Below are 25547 nucleotides of genomic sequence, written 5' to 3' on the forward strand. Positions count from 1 at the left end.
TTCTAGGTACTGTTAAAGAACCTGTACCTTTTGACCAAAGCAGATGCGGTTATGGGAGCTATTATTTATACCAATTTAAAAAAAAAAAAAACTAGATACTAAAGTCACAGTAATTTGTGCTAGCTGTTACAAACCGGGACGCTTGGTCAGTGCACCCTATAGATCCAGAACGGGAAGAGATAGACACTTAATGAGGAAAAGTTGCGCCCTGCCGCCCTGAACAAAATTTATATCAAACAGATCCTGGCTAACCAACCGGACATAGTGGTGGTGGACAAAGAGCAGAAGAGGGTGGTGGTGATAGATGTGGTGATCCCAGCTGATGCCAACATCAGGAAGAAGGAACATGAGAAACTTGAAAAGTATCAAGGGTTGAAAGAGCAGCTGGAACGGATGTGGAAGGTCAAGGGTTGTGTCGTCCCCGTGGTAGTGGGGGCACTTGGGGCAGTAACCCCCAAACTGGGAGAGTGGCTCCAGCAAATCCCAGGAACAACATCTGAAGCCTCAGTCCAGAAGAGCGCAGTACTAGGAACATCGAAGATACTGCGCAGAACCCTCAAACTCCCAGGCCTCTGGTAGAGGACCCGAGCTTGAGGATGACATGGATACCACCCCCCGCCGGGGGTGAGGATATATATATATATATATATATATATATATATATATATATATATAGAGAGAGAGAGAGAGAGAGAGAGAGAGAGAGAGGAATGAAAAAGTGATGAAAATTGACAGTTATCAGTGATTGAAAAAAATCCTGTTTTTCCCATGGACCATTCCGGATCAGTGATCCGGATCACCATCAAAAGTCATAGCGACGTAATTTAGCCCAGAGGTACAGTATTCTTCATGTGAAATTTGGTGACGATTGGTTGAAAACAGAGAGAAATAGCGTCCTAAAGAACATTAGGGATGGGCTGGAGTACATGGGAAGAGGTGTGGGTTGCGGCAGCCAACAGGAAGAGGTGGAGGAGCTTTGTGGAGGCCCCATGTGCCACAAGGCATGAGGAGGATAGGTAAAAACTGTTAGGAGAATAAGAAGAATCCTGCTAGCACAAATTAAAAACTGAAAATAGGATGAGAAATACTTGACTTGGTTGTAATAGCCATTGCCTGTGGTTGCTTTATCTTGTAGTCGGACGTAGACAATGACCTTGTAGGAGACACTTGTGATACAAACACTGACAGGTAAATGCATTTACATACATTTATCTTATCATATGAATTAACTTTTAGCTTTTTCCCCCATTCACCCACCAATTCCTAACACTAAATATGATTGTAGTGATGGGGATGGACACCAGAATACCAAAGATAATTGTCCTACAGTCATCAACAGCGCTCAGCTAGACACGGACAAGGATGGGCTTGGCGATGAATGTGACGATGATGACGACAATGATGGCATCCCAGATAATAAAGACAACTGCAGATTGGTGCCCAATGCAGACCAAGCAGATAGAGACAGTAAATACCCAACAATATGGCTTATAGATGTACAGTACCAGTCAAAAGTTTGGACACACTCATTCATAGCAACGACTGTGTCCAAACTTTTGACTGGTACTGGACATGTTCTATCCTACTTTATACCTTTTGTCTTAATATCTAGTTCTATTTTTCTGCACACTGACTAGATGACAATGTGGGCGATGCCTGTACTGGAGACTATGACCAGGACCGAGTGATTGACCAGATCGACACGTGTCCTGAGAATACAGAGATCACACTGACAGACTTCAGAGCATATCAGACTGTAGTGCTGGATCCAGAGGGCGAGGCTCAGATTGACCCCAAATGGGTCGTCCTCAATCAGGGCATGGAGATTGTTCAGACGATGAACAGCGATCCAGGACTTGCAGTGGGTAGGTCTGGATGACATTCAAATGCAAGAACAAAATGTGAACCACAGCAGGAATTAATTATATCGTAGTAAAATGTAACCGTGATGATATCTTAAATCAAGGCCAGTGGATTTGAACTTGGGCAAATGTTTAGTCATCATCTAAACAAAACGCTTCAGGTAGTTCATGATGCTCCTCTCAGGTTACACAGCCTTCAGTGGTGTGGATTTCGAGGGAACCTTCCATGTGAACACTGTGACTGATGACGACTACGCTGGATTCATCTTCGGCTACCAGGACTCTTCCAGTTTTTACGTGGTTATGTGGAAGCAGACAGAGCAGACGTACTGGCAGGCTGTGCCTTTCAGGGCCGTGGCTGAACCTGGCATCCAGCTCAAGGTTCCACAATGATTCATCATTATTACTTCCATGAGCTTTTTACACAGATTGCAATTATCATTACACTGTTGTGATCATCGTTAGTCTCTGTGATACATCATTGTGCTGTACTTCTGGACTCCAAGGAGGTATTTTCAGAGCTTCAGGACTGACCTTAAATGATGCACAGAAACAAGCTGGCGTGAACAAAATAGGTTTTCACCTGGTTTGTAAATAAGAATGTCAGTAATTTAGCTTAGTGTGTCCTCTTTTTGCACTGAGGCTGTGAAATCCAAGACGGGGCCTGGCGAGTTTCTGAGGAATTCTCTGTGGCATACGGGGAGCACCCAGGATCAAGTGCAGTTGCTGTGGAAAGATCCTCGCAATGTGGGTTGGAAGGACAAGGTGTCATATCGCTGGAACCTGCAGCATCGGCCTCAAATTGGATACATCAGGTGAAATGGCTCAGGCATCAAGTCTTCATGGTTTTTAAGGCAGAAAAATTGTGCAATATTGATATTTGAAAGTTTGTGAACCCTTTAGAATTTATATTTCTGCATAAATATGACCTAAAACATCATCAGATTTTCACACAAGTCCTAAAAATAGATAAAGAGAACCCAGTTAAACAAATGAGACAAATATTATACTTGGTAATTTATTTATTAAGGAAAATGATCCAATATTACATATCTGTGAGTGGCAAAAGTATGTGAACCTCTAGGATTAGCAGTTAATTTGAAGGTGAAATTAGAGTCAGATGTTTTCAATCAATGGGATGACAATCAGGTGTGAGTGGGCACCCTGTTTTATTTAAAGAACAGGGATCTATCAAAGTCTGATCTTCACAACACATGTTTGTGGAAGTGTATCATGGCACGAACAAAGGAGATTTCTGAGGACCTCAGAAATAGCGTTGTTGATGATCATCAGGCTGGAAAAGGTTACAAAACCATCTCTAAAGAGTTTGGACTCCACCAATCCACAGTCAGACAGATTGTGTACAAATGGAGGAAATTCAAGACCATTGTTACCCTCCCCAGGAGTGGTCGACCAACAAAGATCACTCCAAGAGCAAGGCGTGTAATAGTCGGCGAGGTCACAAAGGACCCCAGGGTAACTTCTAAGCAACTGAAGGCCTCTCTCACATTGGCTAATGTTAATGTTCATGAGTCCACCATCAGGAAAACACTGAACAACAATGGTGTGCATGGCAGGGTTGCAAGGAGAAAGCCACTGCTCTCCAAAAAGAACATTGCTGCTCGTCTGCAGTTTGCTAAAGATCACGTGGACAAGCCAGAAGGCTATTGGAAAAATATTTTGTGGATGGATGAGACCAAAATAGAACTTTTTGGTTTAAATGAGAAGCGTTATGTTTGGAGAAAGGAAAACACTGCATTCCAGCATAAGAATCCCATCTGTGAAACAGGGTGGTGGTAGTATCATGGTTTGGGCCTGTTTTGCTGCATCTGGGCCAGGACGGCTTGCCATCATTGATGGAACAATGAATTCTGAATTATGCCAGCGAATTCTAAAGGAAAATGTCAGGACATCTGTCCATGAACTGAATCTCAAGAGAAGGTGGGTCATGCAGCAAGACAACGACCCTAAGCACACAAGTCGTTCTACCAAAGAATGGTTAAAGAAGAATAAAGTTAATGTTTTGGAATGGCCAAGTCAAAGTCCTGACCTTAATCCAATCGAAATGTTGTGGAAGGACCTGATGCGAGCAGTTCATGTGAGGAAACCCACCAACATCCCAGAGTTGAAGCTGTTCTGTACGGAGGAATGGGCTAAAATTCCTCCAAGCCGGTGTGCAGGACTGATCAACAGTTACCGCAAATGTTTAGTTGCAGTTATTGCTGCACGGGGGGGGGGGGGGGGGGGGGGGGGGGGTCACATCAGATACTGAAAGCAAAGGTTCACATACTTTTGCCACTCACAGATATGTAATATTGGATTGTTTTCCTCAATAAATAAATTACCAAGTATAATATTTTTGTCTCATTTGTTTAACTGGGTTCTCTTTATCTACTTTTAAGACTTGCGTGAAAATCTGATGTTGTTTTAGGTCATATTTATGCAGAAATATAGAAAATTCTAAAGAATTCACAAACTTTCAAGCACCACTGCACCAATAAAATAGAAGGATGTATACAAGAACAGTGAAATTCCTCCTCTGCGTTTAACCCAACTGAAGCAGTGAACACGCACACATACCCAGAGCAGTGGGGCAGCTATACTACAGCACCCAGGGAGCAGTTGGGGGTTACGGTAGGTACCTTGCTCAAGGGCACTTCAGCCATGATACAGAGAAGGGGAAAGTGCTGTTCAACTCCCCTCATGTTTTTCCTGCCAGTCCCAGGAATTGAACTGGTGACCCTTTGGGCCCAAGACTGCTTCCCTAACCTTCAGGCCATGGCTGCCTCAAATAAAAAATTCTGGTCTCTGTTGCAGCCTCAAATTCTGTAAACTAGAAACGCAAATGAACCAGAATCCGCCTTTTGTGCCTACTTGCCTGTCAATCAGAAAGCTCCTCCTTTTAAACCAGTATTCAGGTATTCCTGCCTAGGTAGCACATGTGCATGCATCTGCCATGGCTTTGATGGGAACACTGAAAGGAGAGGCTGTAAATGTTGTTGAATTCCCCCCACAAAGCTAGCTTGATATTAAAATGATTTGCCAAAGCGAGAAATGCTCTCTCCCATAGATGGCTGGTTTTGATGTTAGATGGAAGGGCTAAAATTTATTCTCTTTCCACAGCCAGTGAAATTATTATAGTTCAGCAATGCATTAGATTATAAATGAATATACAGTCTGGGCTATAAAGAAAATCAGCCTCAGCATCACTCTTCATACCATTCTGTGTATTTTTCTAATAACCTTTGGTGGTGGTGGTGTTACAGTACGCTTGGTTCCTTAATCAGAAATGAATCTGACGTGGATGCCAAAAGTAGAACATTTACATACATACCATTTGCTAGAAATGATATGCATGTCTTTTATTTACCACATTTTCAATTTTCTTGGAAAGGGTCCGTTTTTATGAAGGCGCCAGCCTGGTGGCAGACTCCGGCGTGGTCACTGATACGAGCATGAGGGGTGGCCGTCTTGGTGTGTTCTGCTTCTCCCAGGAAAGCATCATCTGGTCCAATCTGAAATATCGCTGCAATGGTAAGTGACATGCTACTGAGAATTTCAGCATCTCAGATTTCCTGAAGCAACTGAAGATTTCATTTTTTTTTAAAATATATGTTGCATTTACAGACACAATCCCTGAAGACTACCTGGAGCATGTTGCATAGGACTCCACCAGGAAAGAGGATACGGTACACAGGATACTACTACACAGTAACAGAGGAATGTAGAAAAAAAAAATATGCTCAAATGGTCATTAATTTGGGGGCGATACAATGGGTTTGTTTGTGTTATTTAAATAAATCGATAATGAGATGAGATATATATTATTGTCTCTTATAATTAAGGAGGATTTAAATGGACCAGTTGTTTAAGAGCATTATATTAACTAATCTCCACTTGCTTGGTAAGAATTTCTGGGTAAAGTCTGCCTTGATGTAGTCCACAAAGCGAGTCAGCTGGAGAAGGTGGAATTCACGTGAGCAGAAATGGCTTCTTCTTTGTGCTTTACTCACATGTTGGATGTATTCAGTGTTGTACGGAAAACAGTCAGCAAGCCTGACCGTAACGAATGAGGACTTTGGGACCTGACTTGTATTCTCCACACATGTACACAACATTCCTATTTGTTTTCCCTGTGAATACTGAAGAATAAATCATAATGCTTACTGAATGATACATTTTAAGATGAGTAACTGAATAATAAGCCAGAGGTTTATGCGATTTAAAGGGTTAAACACTATGGGGGGGAATGAAAGTCTGTGGAGAGATTTATGTTTAGAGTAGCCCGTATATGAAAGGGATGTCAGATTCTGTCAAACCCCAAACAACTAATGTGTGTGTGGTGCGCACGCGTGTGTAAAAATCTGGATGCTTATTATGGGATGGGTCTAAAATGGGAAAACATGATTCAGTTTGTGATTTTTCTAGGATTAGGCAGCTTCAAAAAACCCAATGCTCTGAGAGCACAATATCCCCCGCTGGCAACTATGCTGTAACTCTGACAAAATGTGATTAAATTGAACAAAATTGCAATGTGTGTATTACTGACAAAGAATCCTGCCAAGTTTCAAGAAGGTGAGTACCCTTCCTGGGACGGACAGACGGACATAATCCCTCTTCAGGCCTTTTGGCCAGCGGGGTATAAAAATTATGAGGGAAGTTGAGTTCAGAAAGCAAGCACACCTTGATGAAATTACCAAAGTACAAGTTTGTTAATAATCAAGGGCATAACTCTGGTAAAATTTGCCCAAATTAAACAAAATTACAATAGGCGTACAAGTGTCATATAACAAAAACTTTTGCCAAGTTTGGTGAAATTCCTCCACAAATTGTAAGAGGAGATGATTTCAGAAGAACGTACACCCTCATGAAATTGTCAAAGTACAAGTTATTTAATCAAGGCTCAAAACTCTGGGAAAATTTTCACAAATGAAATTAAATCGCAATATGAGTATTACCATCATATAACGAGGCCTTTTGCCAAGTTTGGTGAAATTCCTCCAAAAATTGTGAGAGGAGAAGATTTCAGAAGAACGTACACCCTCATGAAATTGTCAAAGTACAAGTTATTTAATCAAGACTCAAAACTCTGGGAAAATTTTCACAAATGAAATTAAATCGCAATATGCGCATTACCATCATATGACAAGGGCTTTTGCCAAGTTTCGTGAAATTCCTCCAAAAACTGCAAGAGGAGTTGATGTCAGAAGGCAAACGCACCTTCATGAAATTGTGAAAGTACAAGGTTGTTAATCAAGGGCTTTAACTCTTGGAGATGAAAGTGGAGCAAAGAAAAAAAATCCTGAACTTTTGAAAGTCAAACTAAGATTGGGGGGTCGGGGGCGTGGGGCAACGTCCCCCGAAAATATTTTAATAACACCACGCAAAACCCTGCATTCTAGTGCTTATTTTCACTAAAACAAGTTATAACTTTTAAGCCTTTTTCTTTCATGTATCATTAATGATTAACACGTCAAAAATATCAAATTTAATTCCCCTAGTTAATGAGTAATTTTCAGGAGTGCATTGTTCTAAATTCAGAATTTTCACTATTGGATGTCAAAACTTATATAAAGTGATGCCATCACATCTTATGTGCAATACTGCATACATGTTTAGAAAATAATAATTCAACTGATATTAAATAGTTACACAAAAGAAAGACCGTGCTTTCTAAAGCACGATATCGCGATAAAATCTCGTTCACATGACATGAGGTACGTATATAAGCATATAAGGTCTCGTACACACCAGCAAGCATTGCGAGACTACAAAAATGGCGGTGCCCTGTCGCCGAACGTAAACAAGCCGCGCGATCGCAAAACCGAATTTCTATTAAACGGAACGCGAAAAATCTGAAAAATAAATTTCTCCATTCAGAAAACCGGAGATTTTCAAGAGTTTTGTCAAATATCCGGATTTCCGGGTAACTCCGGAAGACTTATCTATAAACTCTGGTAAAATGCGACCGAATTTAACGAACTTACAATATGCGTATTACCGAAATATAACAAAGAATCCTGCCAAGTTTCGTGAAATTCCTCCAAAAATTGAGAGAGGAGTTGATTTTAGAAGGTGAGCACCCTTCCCGGGACAGATGGACAGACATCGCCACGACATAATTCCCCTTCGGGCCTTTAGCCAGCAGGGGATAAAGTGTCACGCTTCATGGAATCTTTTTGTAGCTTCTTCTACACCAGCTCACTGTATAATACATCAAAATGCAATTAAAAACCCCAAAAAACAGTTTTCCATGGGGAAAAAAATACAAACATTTAAATTTTGAATCTTTCATCTTTTTTTTATTTAAAGTTCAAACAAATAATCTCAAAGTAACAGGTTTATTTCCTTGTACAGTTAAGCTTGGGTCCTTAACAAATTACTTCAAAATATTCAACAGGTAAGAAAACAACGTAAAACGGCATACTTTAAAATGAAGGTCAGAGATTTTTGTAAACAATTATGTACATGTTTTTTTGAAAAGTCAATGCCATGCAAAATTAGTAGGAAAACAGAAATATGAGGCGTTACAGCATTGTAAATAGTGTGAACATGTATAGTGGTCCTCTTTAAGCAATACAATAAATCAGATACCTTTTTACAAAGATTTATCCTTCATCTTTAACATAATTCTGTTTCGTTTCATCTAGACACAACGGGACAATACAGAGCACCGAATAATTCACAGATATACATGTAGAAAGAATAAAGCAAATCTGCACACGTTATTTTTAGTCAGGGATCAGGAATTGCACATACGATTTTAGCATCAACAAGTGAGGCTTTAAACAAAAAAACCTTAAATGTGCTCTTGGTTAGAAGAGCTGCTCTCTAAGTAGTTATGGCACTGATGCAGCAATTCCTCAATAGCGCTTTAAGGAGAAGTAAAGAAACCATTTAGACTGAAAAGAGAATTAAACAAGCAAAGCGCACACAACTCAATACATGTTTAACTTGCACTTGACCTTTAGGCTCATGAGTTTACACCTAGATAGGAGATAATCTTCAATACAGTGTTGATGTAATTTTACTTCGGAAAAGGTAGAAGTTCTTGTTCACATGCTGACTGCTTGGCATTTTGAGCTGAATTGATTGATGCATTGTGTTTAAGGCAAATAGCACAAGATCGCAAATCTTTACTTCCTACTGATTGTTAGAGGCAATGCTGATGTTCAAATCCAAACCAATACGCTACATGCATGTTAAATTAAAAAAGCATTTTAGAATGTTAAAAAAAAACCCACATTTTAAAACAAATCCAGTTCAATATTTTGTTTCACATGTGTTTTCGTCCTCCTTCTCAACGACAAACCAATAACACGAACGCATCAGAACCCTTAAAGGAACAGTCCACCGTACTTCCATAATGAAATATGCTCTTATCTGAATTGAGACGAGCTGCTCCGTACCTCTCCGAGCTTTGCGCGACGTCCCAGTCAGTCAGACGCAGTCAGACGCGCTGTCACTCCTGTTAGCAATGTAGCTAGGCTCAGCATGGCCAACGGTATTTTTTGGGGCTGTAGTTAGATGCGACCAAACTCTTCCGCGTTTTTCCTGTTTACATAGGTTTATATGAGCAGTGATATGAAACAAGTTCAGTTACACAAATTGAAACGTAGCGATTTTCTATGCTATGGAAAGTGCGCACTATAATGACAGGCGTACTAACAACTTCTGCGTGCTTCGGCAACGCATTGATACGGAGCTCAGATATCAATGCGCTGCCGAAGCGCGCAGAAGGTCTTAGTACGCCTGTCGTTATAGTGCGCACTTTCCATAGCATAGAAAATCGCTACGTTTCAATTTGTGTAACTGAACTTGTTTCATATCACTGCTCATATAAACCTATGTAAACAGGAAAAACGCGGAAGAGTTTGGTCGCATCTAACTACAGCCCCAAAAAATACCGTTGGCCATACTGAGCCTAGCTACATTGCTAACAGGAGTGACAGCGCGTCTGACTGCGTCTGACTGACCGGGAGGTCGTGCAAAGCTCGGAGAGGTACGGAGCAGCTCGTCTCAATTCAGATAAGAGCATATTTCATTATGGAAGTACGGTGGACTGTTCCTTTAAAGGCTGCTGCTGAGCTGTACGCTTAAACCAAGAAACACTTCAACTCTCTTATTTAAACAATTTCTGACGAATTAAAATGACCAAAAAAGTGACAAAGCTTATAAAGTTGGAACGTTTGAATATAAACTGACTTTACACGGCAGTGTAACATCTACTGTAGTGAGAAATGTCTTATTTACACTGGGATGAATCCATGCAAGTCTTGAGCATGAGTACGGCTCTAATACGGTCAAATAATTTAGAGCATCCAAGGCACATCTGGATGTACTTTAAACAAACAAACAAACAAACAAACAAACTTTAAAGCAATAGAATGAGCATGACCACCACTGAGCTAACCGTACTTGCGAGAACCTTTGGGTTCCCTCAAACGTAAAGGCCTTTTTTCCATTCCAGCAGAAAGTCTAATATGAATGTCATTTTCTTCATTGTTCAGAAGCCTATAATTCTCAAAGCCTAAAATTAAAGGGAGAGTGCTCCAGGAATGTTTGCAATTATTGTATTGTACTCAGCTAATCCACTCTGGAAATAATGTTCTTCATAGCTATCTTATTTTGGTGTGAATGCTCTATATTATATTATATTAATATATTTTTTAAATGCCATATGAAGACAAAAATGAAAGCACAAGGTACTGTGTAGAAGGAAAAAAAAAATCACTGTAATTAATCACATGCTCTTGGTTGACTTGCATAGAATACGTTGTCTATCAAAAGACACAAATGTAACACAGACGACGGTAACAGTGAAGTGATCCTGAGCAATGCTTTGCTTTCATACCTTCAGGATTTTTATTTCCTTTTAAAAAACAAAAAAGAAAACAAGATGCCCTACTGATTACCAAGTAATCAACATACCAACAAAACCCATACATGTAACACATCTCCTTTAATCGGTCTTTAAGGTGTCGGGCAGTTTTGCCTTCCGAGTAAAACGTTTAAATGGAACTTTTAAGGAACAGGAACATAAAATCTACCGGACGCTTTAGTGGTAGGATAGATGGGATGCATTTGGAGACTGCATTTATGCTTCAAACCTCTTTGGGAAGAGCATGGGGGCCACCAGAGTCCACATGTAGAGGAAGAGACAAACCCAGCAAGACGCCATCTTGATCCAGAACACCGACCAGCTCCCGTCCAACAATCTCTCAATCTTAGCATCCTCATAACTGCAAAGAAACACGGATCGCACAGGAAAATCACCTCACATGTGTCAGTAAGTCACAGGCAATTATTTTAAATATACCGAGGAGTACTCGGTCGCTTTTGACTGATTCATTACGGAAACACAACTCTCTGAACAACAATATGGTGGACGTTTGAGAAAAGGTTCATAATTCAAGGGAACTTCTCAGCTCAAATTTACGTCATCAGCTAATTTCTACATCAAACAATGAATGGAAATCCTACAAATACACTTATTGTACATTCTGATATTAAGTGGAACGGTTTGCACTGTTCCATTTCCAAAATAATGTACAGTACTAGTCAAAAAGTTTGTACACCCCTGCTCGTTCATAGGTTTTTCTGTATTGTGACTATTTTCTACATTGCAAAACATTAAAGATATAAAAACTATGAAATAATACATGGAATTCTGTCGTAAACAAACAAAAAGTTTGATATTTTAGATCAGGCTTGTAGTACTCGAGTCTGACTCGGACTCGTGCATTAACTGCATTCGGACTCGTAAACTGGAGACGAGGACTCGGATTTTTTCTTTATTTTTTGTAACGTGCCATAATAATCTGGAAGATATTTAGATCAATATTAAATTTTTATACTAATTTTGTGCAAGAGAATGCACATTCACCTGTTCATGTGTGATGTTCAGGAACAAACTAACGTTAACGGTGCTAAAATGCCTGGAGAGAAGCCCCTAGGATTGTCCGCTTTGCTTATACGGACTTCTCGTGCAGTGGGAAAAAATGCACTGCTGTGTGTTCCATATGTAGAAGAACTATCAAGGAGACGACAGGGACAACCTCGAACTTCAATCGTCATTTGGTAAAACTCCACCCAGAGAAGTGAGCAGCACACTATGTTCATCGCTCTGTTGATAGCGGGGCTTGCTTGCTGACCAGAATCAAGTTTATTGCCAAGTCCGTTCTCACATACCAGGGATTCACTTTGGTGATTGGTGCTTGAACAGTTAAGACAGAAGAATTTAGCAAAGACAAAAAGTAGCTATACATGTACAACCCCGATTCCAAAAAAGTTGGGACAAAGTACAAATTGTAAATAAAAACGGAATGCAATAACTTACAAATCTCAAAAACTGATATTGTATTCACAATAGAACATAGACAACATATCAAATGTCGAAAGTGAGACATTTTGAAATTTCATGCCAAATATTGGCTCATTTGAAATTTCATGACAGCAACACATCTCAAAAAAGTTGGGACAGGGGCAATAAGAGGCTGGAAAAGTTAAAGGTACAAAAAAGGAACAGCTGGAGGACCAAATTGCAACTCATTAGGTCAATTGGCAATAGGTCATTAACATGACTGGGTATAAAAAGAGCATCTTGGAGTGGCAGCGGCTCTCAGAAGTAAAGATGGGAAGAGGATCACCAATCCCCCTAATTCTGCGCCGACAAATAGTGGAGCAATATCAGAAAGAAGTTTGACAGTGTAAAATTGCAAAGAGTTTGAACATATCATCATCTACAGTGCATAATATCATCAAAAGATTCAGAGAATCTGGAAGAATCTCTGCGCGTAAGGGTCAAGGCCGGAAAACCATCCTGGGTGCCCGTGATCTTCGGGCCCTTAGACGGCACTGCATCACATACAGGCATGCTTCTGGATTGGAAATCACAAAATGGGCTCAGGAATATTTCCAGAGAACATTATCTGTGAACACAATTCACCGTGCCATCCGCCGTTGCCAGCTAAAACTCTATAGTTCAAAGAAGAAGCCGTATCTAAACATGATCCAGAAGCACAGACGTCTTCTCTGGACCAAGGCTCATTTAAAATGGACTGTGGCAAAGTGGAAAACTGTTCTGTGGTCAGACGAATCAAAATTTGAAGTTCTTTATGGAAATCAGGGACGCCGTGTCATTCGGACTAAAGAGGAGAAGGACGACCCAAGTTGTTATCAGCGCTCAGTTCAGAAGCCTGCATCTCTGATGGTATGGGGTTGCATTAGTGCGTGTGGCATGGGCAGCTTACACATCTGGAAAGGCACCATCAATGCTGAAAGGTATATCCAGGTTCTAGAGCAACATATGCTCCCATCCAGACGACGTCTCTTTCAGGGAAGACCTTGCATTTTCCAACATGACAATGCCAAACCACATACTGCATCAATTACAGCATCATGGCTGCGTAGAAGAAGGGTCCGGGTACTGAACTGGCCAGCCTGCAGTCCAGATCTTTCACCCATAGAAAACATTTGGCGCATCATAAAACGGAAGATACGACAAAAAAGACCTAAGACAGTTGAGCAACTAGAATCCTACATTAGACAAGAATGGGTTAACATTCCTATCCCTAAACTTGAGCAACTTGTCTCCTCAGTCCCCAGACGTTTACAGACTGTTGTAAAGAGAAAAGGGGATGTCCCACAGTGGTAAACATGGCCTTGTCCCAACTTTTTTGAGATGTGTTGTCATGAAATTTAAAATCGCCTAATTTTTCTCTTTAAATGATACATTTTCTCAGTTTAAACATTTGATATGTCATCTATGTTCTATTCTGAATAAAATATGGAATTTTGAAACTTCCACATCATTGCATTCCGTTTTTATTTACAATTTGTACTTTGTCCCAACTTTTTTGGAATCGGGGTTGTAGAAGAAGAGATAGAAGAATCTGAATGATACAAATTTGAAAAGTGGACATACTTAAGGGGCATGTGCATGAGTCGGAGTCCGAGCTGTACAGTATGTCCGGAATGTGCAAAAATAGGTCACATGATGATGATGAAGAAGGAGAAGAGACACAAGAGTGCGAGAATATATGCAGTGGGCCAAGCCAAATCACCAAGCTGAGCACTGTGAGCCGGAATGTGCAATAAAGGTTCACAGAATGAAGATGTATGACATGACCATGAAATGTGCAAAAATGGCAGTTCAGAGAGGAAGAAGTGTATTAATGCTACAGATTAGAAGTGTGAGGTTAGAGTCAGTGGGGGTCTCTGACCTTACTGAAAAGGTCAGCTGGAGTGCGGAACAAGCTGGCCTTATGGCGTGAGGTTTTCGTTCTAATGGACCGCAACCTCCTACCAGAGGGGAGTGGCTCAAAACGTTTGTGTCCATGGTGAGAGGGGTCGGCCACAATCCTGTCTGCTCTCCTCAGGGTCCCGGACTCATACAGGTCCTGAAGAGACAGAAGGTTGCAGCCAATCGTCCTCTCAGCAGAGCGGATAATGTGCTGCAGTCTGCCCTTGTCCCTGGCAGTGAACTAGCTCGTGTTAACCCTCTCTCATGTTATTTGCCCTGTTGATAGTGGGCGGGGCTTGCTGAGTGATGAACAAGCTATTTATCTGTAGCCTATTAACTCAAATGGGGCAGTCGAGCAGGGACGTTAGTCCAACACAGTAGCAGAGACGCTTTCACATAAACGCAGCAACAGCCACCGTCACATGGTGCAGCCGGAGTCTTCGACTCGAAATTTTGTTTAATAACTCGGACTTGAACACCGGGGACTCGAGACTGAACTCGGCGTTTAGTGGCTCGACTACAACACTGTTTTAGATTCTAAGGCCAAGTTTACATTAGACCGTATCTGTTTCGTTTTCTTCGCGGATGCACTGTCCGTTCACATTAAAACGCCGGGAAACGGGAATCTGCCAGGGCCCACGTATTCAATCCAGTTCGTGTCTGATCAGGTGCTGTGTAAACATTGAGGATACGCGGATACGCTGTGCTGAGCTCTAGCTGACATCATTGGACAACGTCACTGTGACATCCACCTTCCTGATTCGCTGGCGTTGGGATCACACACACAGCGGCTCAGTCCCGAATCACTGCTCGTGCGCTTCACTCGCGCGCTCTGTGAGCTGCGCAGGGCCGGAGTGCGCACCCTCCAGAGGGCACTCGCTGTTCAGGGCGGAGTGATTTGGAGCGCAGGAGGAAGCGCTGAGCCGCACTGAGGTTTATTTACACATTTCAACCTCCTTCAGGCGCTTAAACTCAGTGAGAACATGAACATCACAGCCAGGTGTGTTTATCTGCTGGAGAAGGTGTTCGCTTGCCATCCTTCCACTTGCAAGTGGTGAGTGACTTGCGCATGCCCGATATGCACTGGGATCATGTGACGTGCCGTCTAATTAGTCATGTGATTAGCGTATCCGCGTATTGGCGTTGCTGTGTGCACGCGAATCGTTTTAAAAACGTTAATCTGATGATCCGCTGATTCGAAATAATGTAAACAGGGCCTAAGTAGCCAGCGTTTACCTTGACACTTTGCATAACATTGGCATCGTCTTAACCAGCTTCATGAGGGAGTCACCTGGAACGCTTTTCAATTAACAGTTGTGCCTCGTCAAAAGATAATTAGTGCAATTTCTTGCCTTCTTAAATGTGTTTGAGATCAAACAGTAAATAATTAAAAAAAAAAATAATACAGTAAATAGCGGCGGCACGGTGGTGTAGTGGTTAGCGCTGTCGCCTCACAGCAAGAAGGTCCGGGTTCGAGCCCCGTGGCCGGCGAGGGCCTTTCTGTGTGGAGTTTGCATGTTCTCCCCGTGTCCGCGTGGGTTTCCTCCGGGTGCTCCGGTTTCCCCCACAGTCCAAAGACATGCAGGTTAGGTTAACTGGTGACTCTAAATTGACCGTAGGTGTGAATGAGAGTGTGAATGGTTGTCTGTGTCTATGTGTCAGCCCTGTGATGACCTGGCGACTTGTCCAGGGTGTACCCCGCCTTTCACCCGTAGTCAGCTGGGATAGGCTCCAGCTTGCCTGCGACCCTGTAGAACAGGATAAAGCGGCTACAGATAATGAGAATGAACGAGAATGATTATGCCGAAAGGTTGTTTTCTGCTAAATCACTTACTTAAAACGTATATTGTTCTGCGCCTGCATTTTTATCATATGCTGTAAAGAGCAAACCGAGACCATTTTGTATCAATTAACGTCCACTCTAATACAAAATGGTCCTGACTTGCTCATTACAACATATGATAAAAATGCAGGCGCAGAGGTAATGTCCACTCTGACCGTGAGCTGGCCTAGTGGTTAGCGTGTCCGCCTCTCGACCGGGAGATCGCGAATTCTACTTGCAGTCGGGTCATACCAAAGACCATCATAAAAATGGTCTGGCAAGGCAAACTGCAATACAGATGCAAGTGCGGGAGTCAAACTCCCACAGTTACCAGAGGACCAGCCCCCCACCATAACCCTAGCTTGTATAGGCGAGAGGCCGAGGGCTATGGAAACGGAGATCGGCGCCGCACCCATACGCCTTAAAGAGTTGGTTAGTACTGGGACAGGAGACTGCCTGGGAAGACCGGATTCTGGCGTGAGCAGGACCTTGACTTTGTGTCTCCTGCCTCATACATCATCCTGTTGCAAGAATGAGTGTAACGATCACGCACCGCGGATACAGGTGTTCCTATTAAAATGGCTGGCGAGTATACAATTCGGTTCACCATTCAAAATAAATGGACTAAAGAAATCACTTTCAGACATGTTTATGCTTATTACCGAGGGAAAGTGCGTTCGTATTTTAAAATATACGCCTGTCCCCCTTTCCTCGCCTTCTTCGGTCAGTGGTCCCATGTATGATGTAGATGTGACGCACTTCCGAGTTGTTACAGGAAGTTGTCGAAAAGAGTATTGAGGTATTTCACCTGACGTCACAGGGTCACGTGACGCCCCGGTGTCCGCCATTTTGAAGGTCAAGCTAGCTAATGTCAACAACATAGTAGCTAGTATGTTACTGTAGCAATGTTTACGTTCAGTCATTTGGATGACTGTTAAAACCTTTCAGTCTCAAGTTTTTCCTTTACTGTATTTACTAGTTTACTGTAATTATGATCCGGCAGCTATTTACACCGGATCCAGTGTAAATAGCTGCCGGAGCGCGCTCCGGCTTGCTCCCCCTCAAATTAAGCAGCGCGCTCCGGCTTGCTCCCGGCTTGCTCCGGCCGAGGTTCCGGAGCACGCTCCGCCTTGCTCCCCCTCAAATTAAGCAGCGCGCTCCGGCTTGCTCCGGCCGAGGTTCCGGAGCGCGCTCCGGCTTGCTCCCCCTCAAATTAAGCAGCGTGCTCCGGCTTGCTCCGGCTGAGGTTCCGGAGCGCGCTCCGGCTTGCTCCCCCTCAAATTAAGCAGCGCGCTCCGGCTTGCTCCGGCCGAGGTTCCGGAGCGCGCGCCGGCTTGCTCCCCCTCAAATTAAGCAGCGCGCTCCAGCTTGCTCCCGGAGTGCTCCGGGAGCAAGCCGGAGCGCGCTGCTTAATTTGAGGGGGAGCAAGCCGGAGCGCGCTCCGGCAGCTATTTACACTGGATCCGGTGTAAATAGCTGCCGGATCATAATTACAGTAAACTAGTAAATACAGTAAAGGAAAAACTTGAGACTGAAAGGTTTTAACAGTCATCCAAATGACTGAACGTAAACATTGCTACAGTAACATACTAGCTACTATGTTGTTGACATTAGCTAGTGCTAACAGCTAGCTGCTAGTGCACTGCTACAACACAGACACCGACCCTAGTAATACAGTTCTTGGTCATTGCCTGGTAACAGCAAATTTATAACGGGCCATGTCTCAACAGACTAAGAAGTTATTTCAATGACATTTAATAACATTTTGTTTATCCTGAGGACCGAAAGTAAATGAAAATGTGAACAAACCTTAGCTGTAATCAGATGGCGACCACCGGCTCCAGGGACGACCCACTGATGTAGGCATGTTACCCAGCCTGACACAAAATATTTGTAGGCATCCAAACTCTTATACGCTTTCAGATCAATACCTGTATATGGCGATGGGTTTTTAACGACATAGGTATACAGATCATGTGGGCCGAAGTCAGGTAAAGACGAGGGCTTCGTGTGCTTCCGTACGTCAGTGAACAATCCTGGTGGAAGCAGGTAAACGTCGTTCTCTAAGCCTGCTAACCTCAATTTTTGCAAATACCTCTCCCTCTGCTCGCCCTGTAAATGCCCTACGTCGCTGGATAGTGAAGGCGTTTTCTGCATCTCGCTCCTTTTTCTTTTATGTTTTTCGTTTGTCGCCTTCCTCGCATTCAAACTGATTCGAGCCGTGACGTCCAAAATGGCAGCCTAACGATGCATCACATGACTTGGTCACGTGGGTGAAAAACCTCAATTGAGACCACTGAGCTCTAGCGCCGGGCCTTTTCCGGGAAATAAGAGTTTGGGTCGTGGCGACAGCGTGTGTACGTCAGCCTCGGTTTGGAGGTTTCAGTTTCGAAAACTGTAAGAGGTAAGAGTAGAATAATATAAAAAGCACAGACACTTGGTACATTTTACTTCTGTGATTTTTAAAATTGTTCATTTTTAGATTACGCTTCATTTTTGTAGCTACTTCCTCATAGAGTAAATATATACGCTATATTTACTGTATGGACATGGGATCAGAAAACTATTTTATTTATAAGCAGTAGCTACATGCACCCATAGGGTACCGATTTTTTTTGAATGTCCAGGTATCACTCCAACTGTGTTGCGCTGGTCCTGCACGTTAAAGGGGAACTGAAGGCATTTTTAAACTTGCTTTATTTCTTAATTAGCGTGTTATTCAATTACGTTTTCGGTTTTAGTAACCTTATATCGTGACTCGTATTGGTAACTAATTGCAATTAAACATTATACTTATCTGACTATTCGGTTTTTAGCCGTGTTGAATTTAGTTCGTTTGGTCACGGCAGGCGTCGCTTATCCGCGCGATCTTCACGAGACTTGCGCGAGACTTCGAAACGTGAAGTGTCAGCCAGGTGCCAGCGCCGCCATTTTGAAAACTGTTTTCCAAACGAAGTATTGCACAAAAACGAGTTTAAATGACGATTACTGCCTACTTTTTTCAAACTTTCCTGATTGCTATGAAAACAAACAAAACTTCCGGCTTGATTACGTCGGCATTCGAAAGAGGGCGTGTACGTCTTTTGACAATGTTGGCAGATGTCGGTCACTTTGATTTCCGCTGTACGTTTTACTTCCGTCCTACGATGTCTCACACAGGTCTCAACGCATCTCGTTTACGGCCGTCGCTTTGACATATGGACTGATATATTACAGAGCATATTTCAAACACTCATAACTTGCTATAGCGGCGACAAAATAGCGATCAAAAATGCATTCCTATATTTAATAAAATGAGATAGAATTTTGATAATAAAAAAAAAAAAAAAAAATTTGCCTTCAGTTCTCCTTTAATACGCTACATTTTATCAAGCGACCCATTTCTTTCTAAATTGTGCATTGTTCATTCTGATTTGTGCACTGGAGTGTTTCACACGCTAATGCATTGCATTTTATCAAGTGTTGCAAGTCATTCTGAATCGTGTATTGTTCTTGTGTCGTGCTAAGCTCCGCACCTGCATCATGTATCATTTTTTTTATCCCATGTTATGGTGTCCTGGCCAAGGCCATTTTGAAATCACGTCTGAATCATTCTGCACTACTTTTTATCAAGTGTTGTGCTAAGCTCTGCACCTGCACCATGGATCATCCTTGTGTGTTGTGCTGGTCCTGCGAGCCATTCTGAATCATGTACTGCACACTCAGTGTATTGCTCAGTCTGAATCACTTACGTGTTTTGAACGTCTTCCTGAATCGTGCATTCGTGTGCTGGAACGTTTGGTCCGGGTGATACAAAATATGAGAAACGCAAGACGTACTGCTCAATAGAAAATATTGAAGAAAAGGTATGATGCGACATGTTAACCAATCAGATTATTCATATAAAACTGTATAAAATGAGAAGCCCTCGGATTTTGAGCCGGATCACTCTGCAGACCGACTCGGCTCTTGTTGTTGATGTAATAAAAGTCTATCTTTTCTGCAAACTCTTTGACCTTGGAATGTTTTCGCTCGAGAGCGTTTCCACGACACTCCTCCGTGCTAATTCTGAACAGGTCGAACATAACATGCATTCTGATTTGCAGAGATTACACTGTTCGCTGGGAGTGTTGAACCACATAATAAAATCTGTTTTTCTGTCTTTTCAGGCAGAAGGTAAAACCTAGACTTTACTTCCACATCCATATACATGGAAACACGAATTCAGACTCTAAATTCAGACGACCCAATGCAAGTTTTGTTTCCATTTTTCTTTTAAAAAGAAGTCACACTGCAGTTGCGATAATCAACTTATAATGAACGTAATAAAATTCCTCCTGGGAAATGACTTACTGGAACCAGTTTGTGACCGTCATCATGACGTAGAGTGAGCCAAGGAAGAAGACAAAATGGAAGTAGGTGTAGCTGTAAACGGTGCCTTCTTTCTCATCGTAAATTACATTCTGCCCTCCTGCGGTCTTCTCTTCCTCGTCATAGTCATCTGCAACAAATCCACAGGCTCAATCAGCATTTTAGAATAAAGTGTGCAGCGTCCCGCATGACCACCAGGAGGCACCGTCAAGCTTTCTGGCACGGCTCAAATGTTGAAAATTACAGAACCAGTTCTTGTGACGGATCGGTTAATTCTTACCTCCATAATCAGTGCAGCAGAAGCAGCAATGTGCCCTCTGAAAGGAGGAACAACAACTTAGCGAGTCAGATTATTTAAGCACATATTTAATTGTTTGAAATTGCGGTAATGAATCCAAAGCGTCATTAGCATATTTATGCACAGAATATTTTATTGTAAAGAGACCTCATTTTCTTGCATGGAGTTTCTGTACACTCGTAAGGCTGCTGAGCTCCTCTTTGTCGTCGAGGTCAAACTGTATACAAAGAGAGAGTTTAAAAAAAAAAAGAGCATGTAATTAAAGGGGAACAGAGGGCAATATATAGAGTACAACCCCGATTCCAAAAAAGTTGGGACAAAGTACAAATTGTAAATAAAAACGGAATGCAATAACTTACAAATCTCAAAAACTGATATTGTATTCACAATAGAACATAGACAACATATCAAATGTCGAAAGTGAGACATTTTGAAATTTCATGCCAAATATTGGCTCATTTGAAATTTCATGACAGCAACACATCTCAAAAAAGTTGGGACAGGGGCAATAAGAGGCTGGAAAAGTTAAAGGTACAAAAAAGGAACAGCTGGAGGACCAAATTGCAACTCATTAGGTCAATTGGCAATAGGTCATTAACATGACTGGGTATAAAAAGAGCATCTTGGAGTGGTAGTGGCTCTCAGAAGTAAAGATGGGAAGAGGATCACCAATCCCCCTAATTCTGCACCGACAAATAGTGGAGCAATATCAGAAAGGAGTTCGACAGTGTAAAATTGCAAAGAGTTTGAACATATCATCATCTACAGTGCATAATATCATCAAAAGATTCAGAGAATCTGGAAGAATCTCTGTGCGTAAGGGTCAAGGCCGGAAAACCATACTGGGTGCCCGTGATCTTCGGGCCCTTAGACGGCACTGCATCACATACGGGCATGCTTCTGTATTGGAAATCACAAAATGGGCTCAGGAATATTTCCAGAGAACATTATCTGTGAACACAATTCACCGTGCCATCCGCCGTTGCCAGCTAAAACTCTATAGTTCAAAGAAGAAGCCGTATCTAAACATGATCCAGAAGCGCAGACGTCTTCTCTGGGCCAAGGCTCATTTAAAATGGACTGTGGCAAAGTGGAAAACTGTTCTGTGGTCAGACGAATCAAAATTTGAAGTTCTTTATGGAAATCAGGGACACCGTGTCATTCAGACTAAAGAGGAGAAGGACGACCCAAGTTGTTATCAGCGCTCAGTTCAGAAGCCTGCATCTCTGATGGTATGGGGTTGCATTAGTGCGTGTGGCATGGGCAGCTTACACATCTGGAAAGACACCATCAATGCTGAAAGGTATATCCAGGTTCTAGAGCAACATATGCTCCCATCCAGACGACGTCTCTTTCAGGGAAGACCTTGCATTTTCCAACATGACAATGCCAAACCACATACTGCATCAATTACAGCATCATGGCTGCGTAGAAGAAGGGTCCGGGTACTGAACTGGCCAGCCTGCAGTCCAGATCTTTCACCCATAGAAAACATTTGGCGCATCATAAAACGGAAGATGCGACAAAAAAGACCTAAGACAGTTGAGCAACTAGAATCCTACATTAGACAAGAATGGGCTAACATTCCTATCCCTAAACTTGAGCAACTTGTCTCCTCAGTCCCCAGACGTTTACAGACTGTTGTAAAGAGAAAAGGGGATGTCTCACAGTGGTAAACATGGCCTTGTCCCAACTTTTTTGAGATGTGATGTTGTCATGAAATTTAAAATCACCTAATTTTTCTCTTTAAATGATACATTTTCTCAGTTTAAACATTTGATATGTCATCTATGTTCTATTCTGAATAAAATATGGAATTTTGAAACTTCCACATCATTGCATTCCATTTTTATTTACAATTTGTACTTTGTCCCAACTTTTTTGGAATCGGGGTTGTAAATATAACAATAAAACACACATTAACGAACCTTATTCAAGACTTACAAAAGTTTTTTGTTCTAAGGTTGGAAAGTTATAGTGTTTTGAAAGTAGCTCGAGCAAACTATTTCCGCAGTTTGAACAGCCTGCCATGATATTAATTTTATCCAATCAGAATGCACGTTCATTTTCTCTGCGTAACACTCATGACGTATGTATGTGCCCAGTCGTGTTGGCTCATTGAGGTTGGGAATAGCACGTGTGAATCGGAAAGTAGGATGACTTGTAAGTGATCGGCTACACAATGCCACAGTGTGTTGCTTTCGGGTGTAATAACAGGACCGATGGAAAGCATAACGATCCTCCAGACGTGTCTTTTCACTCGTTTCCGCTGAAAAACACCAAGCGAGTTCGAGCTTTCTTCTCTTCTTTCGTCGTCACCGGAGTCGAGAGTACCTCTCCTAGGTTCAAACTGGTGCCCTTCTAAGCCATAGCCTGCTTGCAGTGTGTCTTGCGGGATCTCTTCGTATGATTCGACAGAGCTGTCGCTTTCACTTGATGCGCCCGACGCCATGATTACACGCTTCTCTCCTAGTGCAGTGGGCAGGGCTGACGTCACGGTCTTTTAAAAATGGCGACTCTTGTGCCGTTTAGCGTACCGACTATTATGTTTACCAAGATATTTCGTTGTTTTCTAGTACATAAATTTGATAGAATACTTAAGAATACGTTACTTTGTCACATCAGCAACTGTATACATTATATTTGGTACCCCTTTAAATACAGGCTGCGTCAAAGTGCTTGCAATCCTGCTGCCTTTTGAGATCAATTCCTCTCAAGGTTTCCACAGTCACCGCTGGCTTGCTCATCTGGGAACTGTAAATGTGGATTTTGATAAAGCTAATGTCTGTATCATTGAAAGCACTCGACAAATAAATTGAATTAAATTAATTCTGAGCACTTGTCTTTTCGTCGGCAGTAAAATTTGTAGGAACGGAACAACGGTCTCTTCTGAATGTAGATCTTTTATGCTCAATGGTGTGCAAGGAACTCCTTATAATGGCACAAGTTAAAAGTGAAGTACATTTCCCTCTACATTTTGTGGGTGGGGAAGGGGAAAAACCCTGGAAACCCGTTGGAAAAATCATTTCAAGTGGAGCCGAGGATATATGCACGTCTCCACCAATACGGCCTGTGCGTAAATAGAACCTCAGGCTTGAGAGACATCTTGAATAGACATGTCTGTTCTTAATGGGAAACACATGCGAGGCTCCTCCATTTTGTAGGAGCTAAATGAAGCAGCCTTTAATCTGGGCTTCGGCTTCAGCAGGGATACCTGTTTTTATGTCCAAATGGACACACAGTCTTAACCAGATAATTGCATGTTTATGGTCCTTTTGGGACCGGTCTCTTTACACACCCTTTTAAATGAGCTGGTGTGTTTCTGTGAGGGGATTTGCTTTAATGGCTGAAATACACTTGTGCTACTATGGTGAAAGAAAAATGGTAAAGGAGCAAAAATAGGAGACATTAAAACCAGCAAACAAACAAAAAAAACTAAATTAAAAATGTTAATACCCTGCATAAAGCACGCAGCCGAACAAAATGGCCGTTCCTACTCCTGTTGTTATTCTTCTATCGACGTCCGTTCCAACGAAAGGAAAGCTGCAAACAGTTATGTTCTTTCCATTATCTGACAACACTGAAGAGAGAGAGAGAGAGAGAGAGAGAGAGAGAGAGAGAGAGAGAGATGATATGGAAAGATGTGGTCACAAAGATTCTACAAAACTCTACTTACAACTCTATTTCTCCAACCACACAAACTTGTAAAATGATACCAGTGCAAAACTATACACTTATTCACACACACACACACACACACACACACACACACACACACACACACAGAGAGAGAGAGATACACTACGTTCACACTGCAGGCTGAAGTGACTCAAATCCGATTTTTTCGCCCATATGTGACCTGTATCCGATCTTTTATTGACAATATGAACGACACAGATCCGATTTTTTCAAATCCGACCCAGGCCGTTTGGATATGTGGTCCTAATTCCGATTCCTATCCGATCTTTTCATATGCGACTTCAGTCTGAACCGCCAGGTCGCATTCATCCGACTTACACGTCATCAACAAGCCACAAACGTCACTATTCTGCGCTGAAGTAGGCGGCGGGTCTCTCAAAAAAAGTTACAACAACATGGCTTTGATGTTCCTTTGAACGGAGGTTGCGGTCACTACCCCGCAGAACGCCTGAGCCAAAACCCTTGCCCTCTTCCTTCTCAACCTCCTCCTTAACATCAGGCTATTGTGCATGTTCTGGCTCCGTCGCAACAACAACTGCATCATCGCCAGGTACTCCATGCTGGATACTGTCATACACAGGAAACTTTAGGTTACTTCCGTAAACACTGGCCATGCTCACTGCGTGTGACGTCGTCGTATCCTGCAATGCGCATGCGGAACACTTTTAGGTTGCTTTTCGTTCATACTGAGGATCACATACAAGTCGCATATATTTGTTAATGCGAACGACCTCGCAAAAAAATCGGATTTCACAAAAAAATCGGAATTGAGCATTAAGCCTTGCAGTGTGAACGTAGTGAGAGAGAGAGAGAGAGAGAGAGAGAGAGAGAGACTTACTTTCAATGGGCTTGCTCGACAGGGCTGAAAAGGTGAGGTACATGACATAGACGCTGATGACAGCTGGCTGGAGCAGGCCTGAGGTGGGTTGGACTGTGAGGATGGACAACACATGTTTGCTTCACATTACTTGCCACACACACACACACACACACACACACACACACACACACGTTTCTTTTAATAAATAAATAAAAACCCGCACCATTTTCTTCCCTTGTTTTTAAAGGGTGTTTCTGAGGAGAAGGGAGATCTTTTCAACCAGTTAATCGTCTTTATGAGTCATATACAAGTGTGTATTTTTGTATTTCTGCCATCAGCCTCTCTTCAAAATTCTCCATTTGTGCTCCGTGCTCCCCTCCACACTGCCACGTCGTTCCAAAACCATTCACGTGCATGAAGCAGTGATCGATAGCAGGCATTGGGGTGCATTT

At 42.3% G+C, this 25547-nt stretch overlaps 2 protein-coding genes across 2 annotated transcripts in view; one reads left to right on the forward strand and one right to left on the reverse strand.

Annotated features, from left to right (window-relative positions):
* The window catches only part of thbs4a (thrombospondin 4a), a 60476-nt gene extending 54438 nt beyond the window's left edge, over positions 1–6038 (forward strand). The window contains exons 16-22 of the mRNA XM_060906986.1: positions 1136–1188; positions 1286–1467; positions 1638–1865; positions 2047–2243; positions 2505–2677; positions 5257–5396; positions 5490–6038. Of these exons, the coding sequence (XP_060762969.1) occupies positions 1136–1188; positions 1286–1467; positions 1638–1865; positions 2047–2243; positions 2505–2677; positions 5257–5396; positions 5490–5527 (1011 nt within the window). The 3' untranslated portion in view covers positions 5528–6038. The remainder of the gene's footprint in view (positions 1–1135; positions 1189–1285; positions 1468–1637; positions 1866–2046; positions 2244–2504; positions 2678–5256; positions 5397–5489) is intronic.
* Positions 6039–9914: 3876 nt separating this feature from the next.
* serinc5 (serine incorporator 5) overlaps positions 9915–25547 on the reverse strand; it is a 101642-nt gene continuing 86009 nt past the window's right edge. The window contains exons 7-12 of the mRNA XM_060906990.1: positions 25114–25206; positions 24033–24156; positions 20724–20793; positions 20559–20595; positions 20261–20408; positions 9915–11104 (exon numbers count right to left, since the gene is read on the reverse strand). Of these exons, the coding sequence (XP_060762973.1) occupies positions 10960–11104; positions 20261–20408; positions 20559–20595; positions 20724–20793; positions 24033–24156; positions 25114–25206 (617 nt within the window). The 3' untranslated portion in view covers positions 9915–10959. The remainder of the gene's footprint in view (positions 11105–20260; positions 20409–20558; positions 20596–20723; positions 20794–24032; positions 24157–25113; positions 25207–25547) is intronic.

Source organism: Neoarius graeffei, chromosome 24 (genome assembly GCF_027579695.1).
Source record: "Neoarius graeffei isolate fNeoGra1 chromosome 24, fNeoGra1.pri, whole genome shotgun sequence".
Taxonomy (NCBI): domain Eukaryota; kingdom Metazoa; phylum Chordata; class Actinopteri; order Siluriformes; family Ariidae; genus Neoarius; species Neoarius graeffei.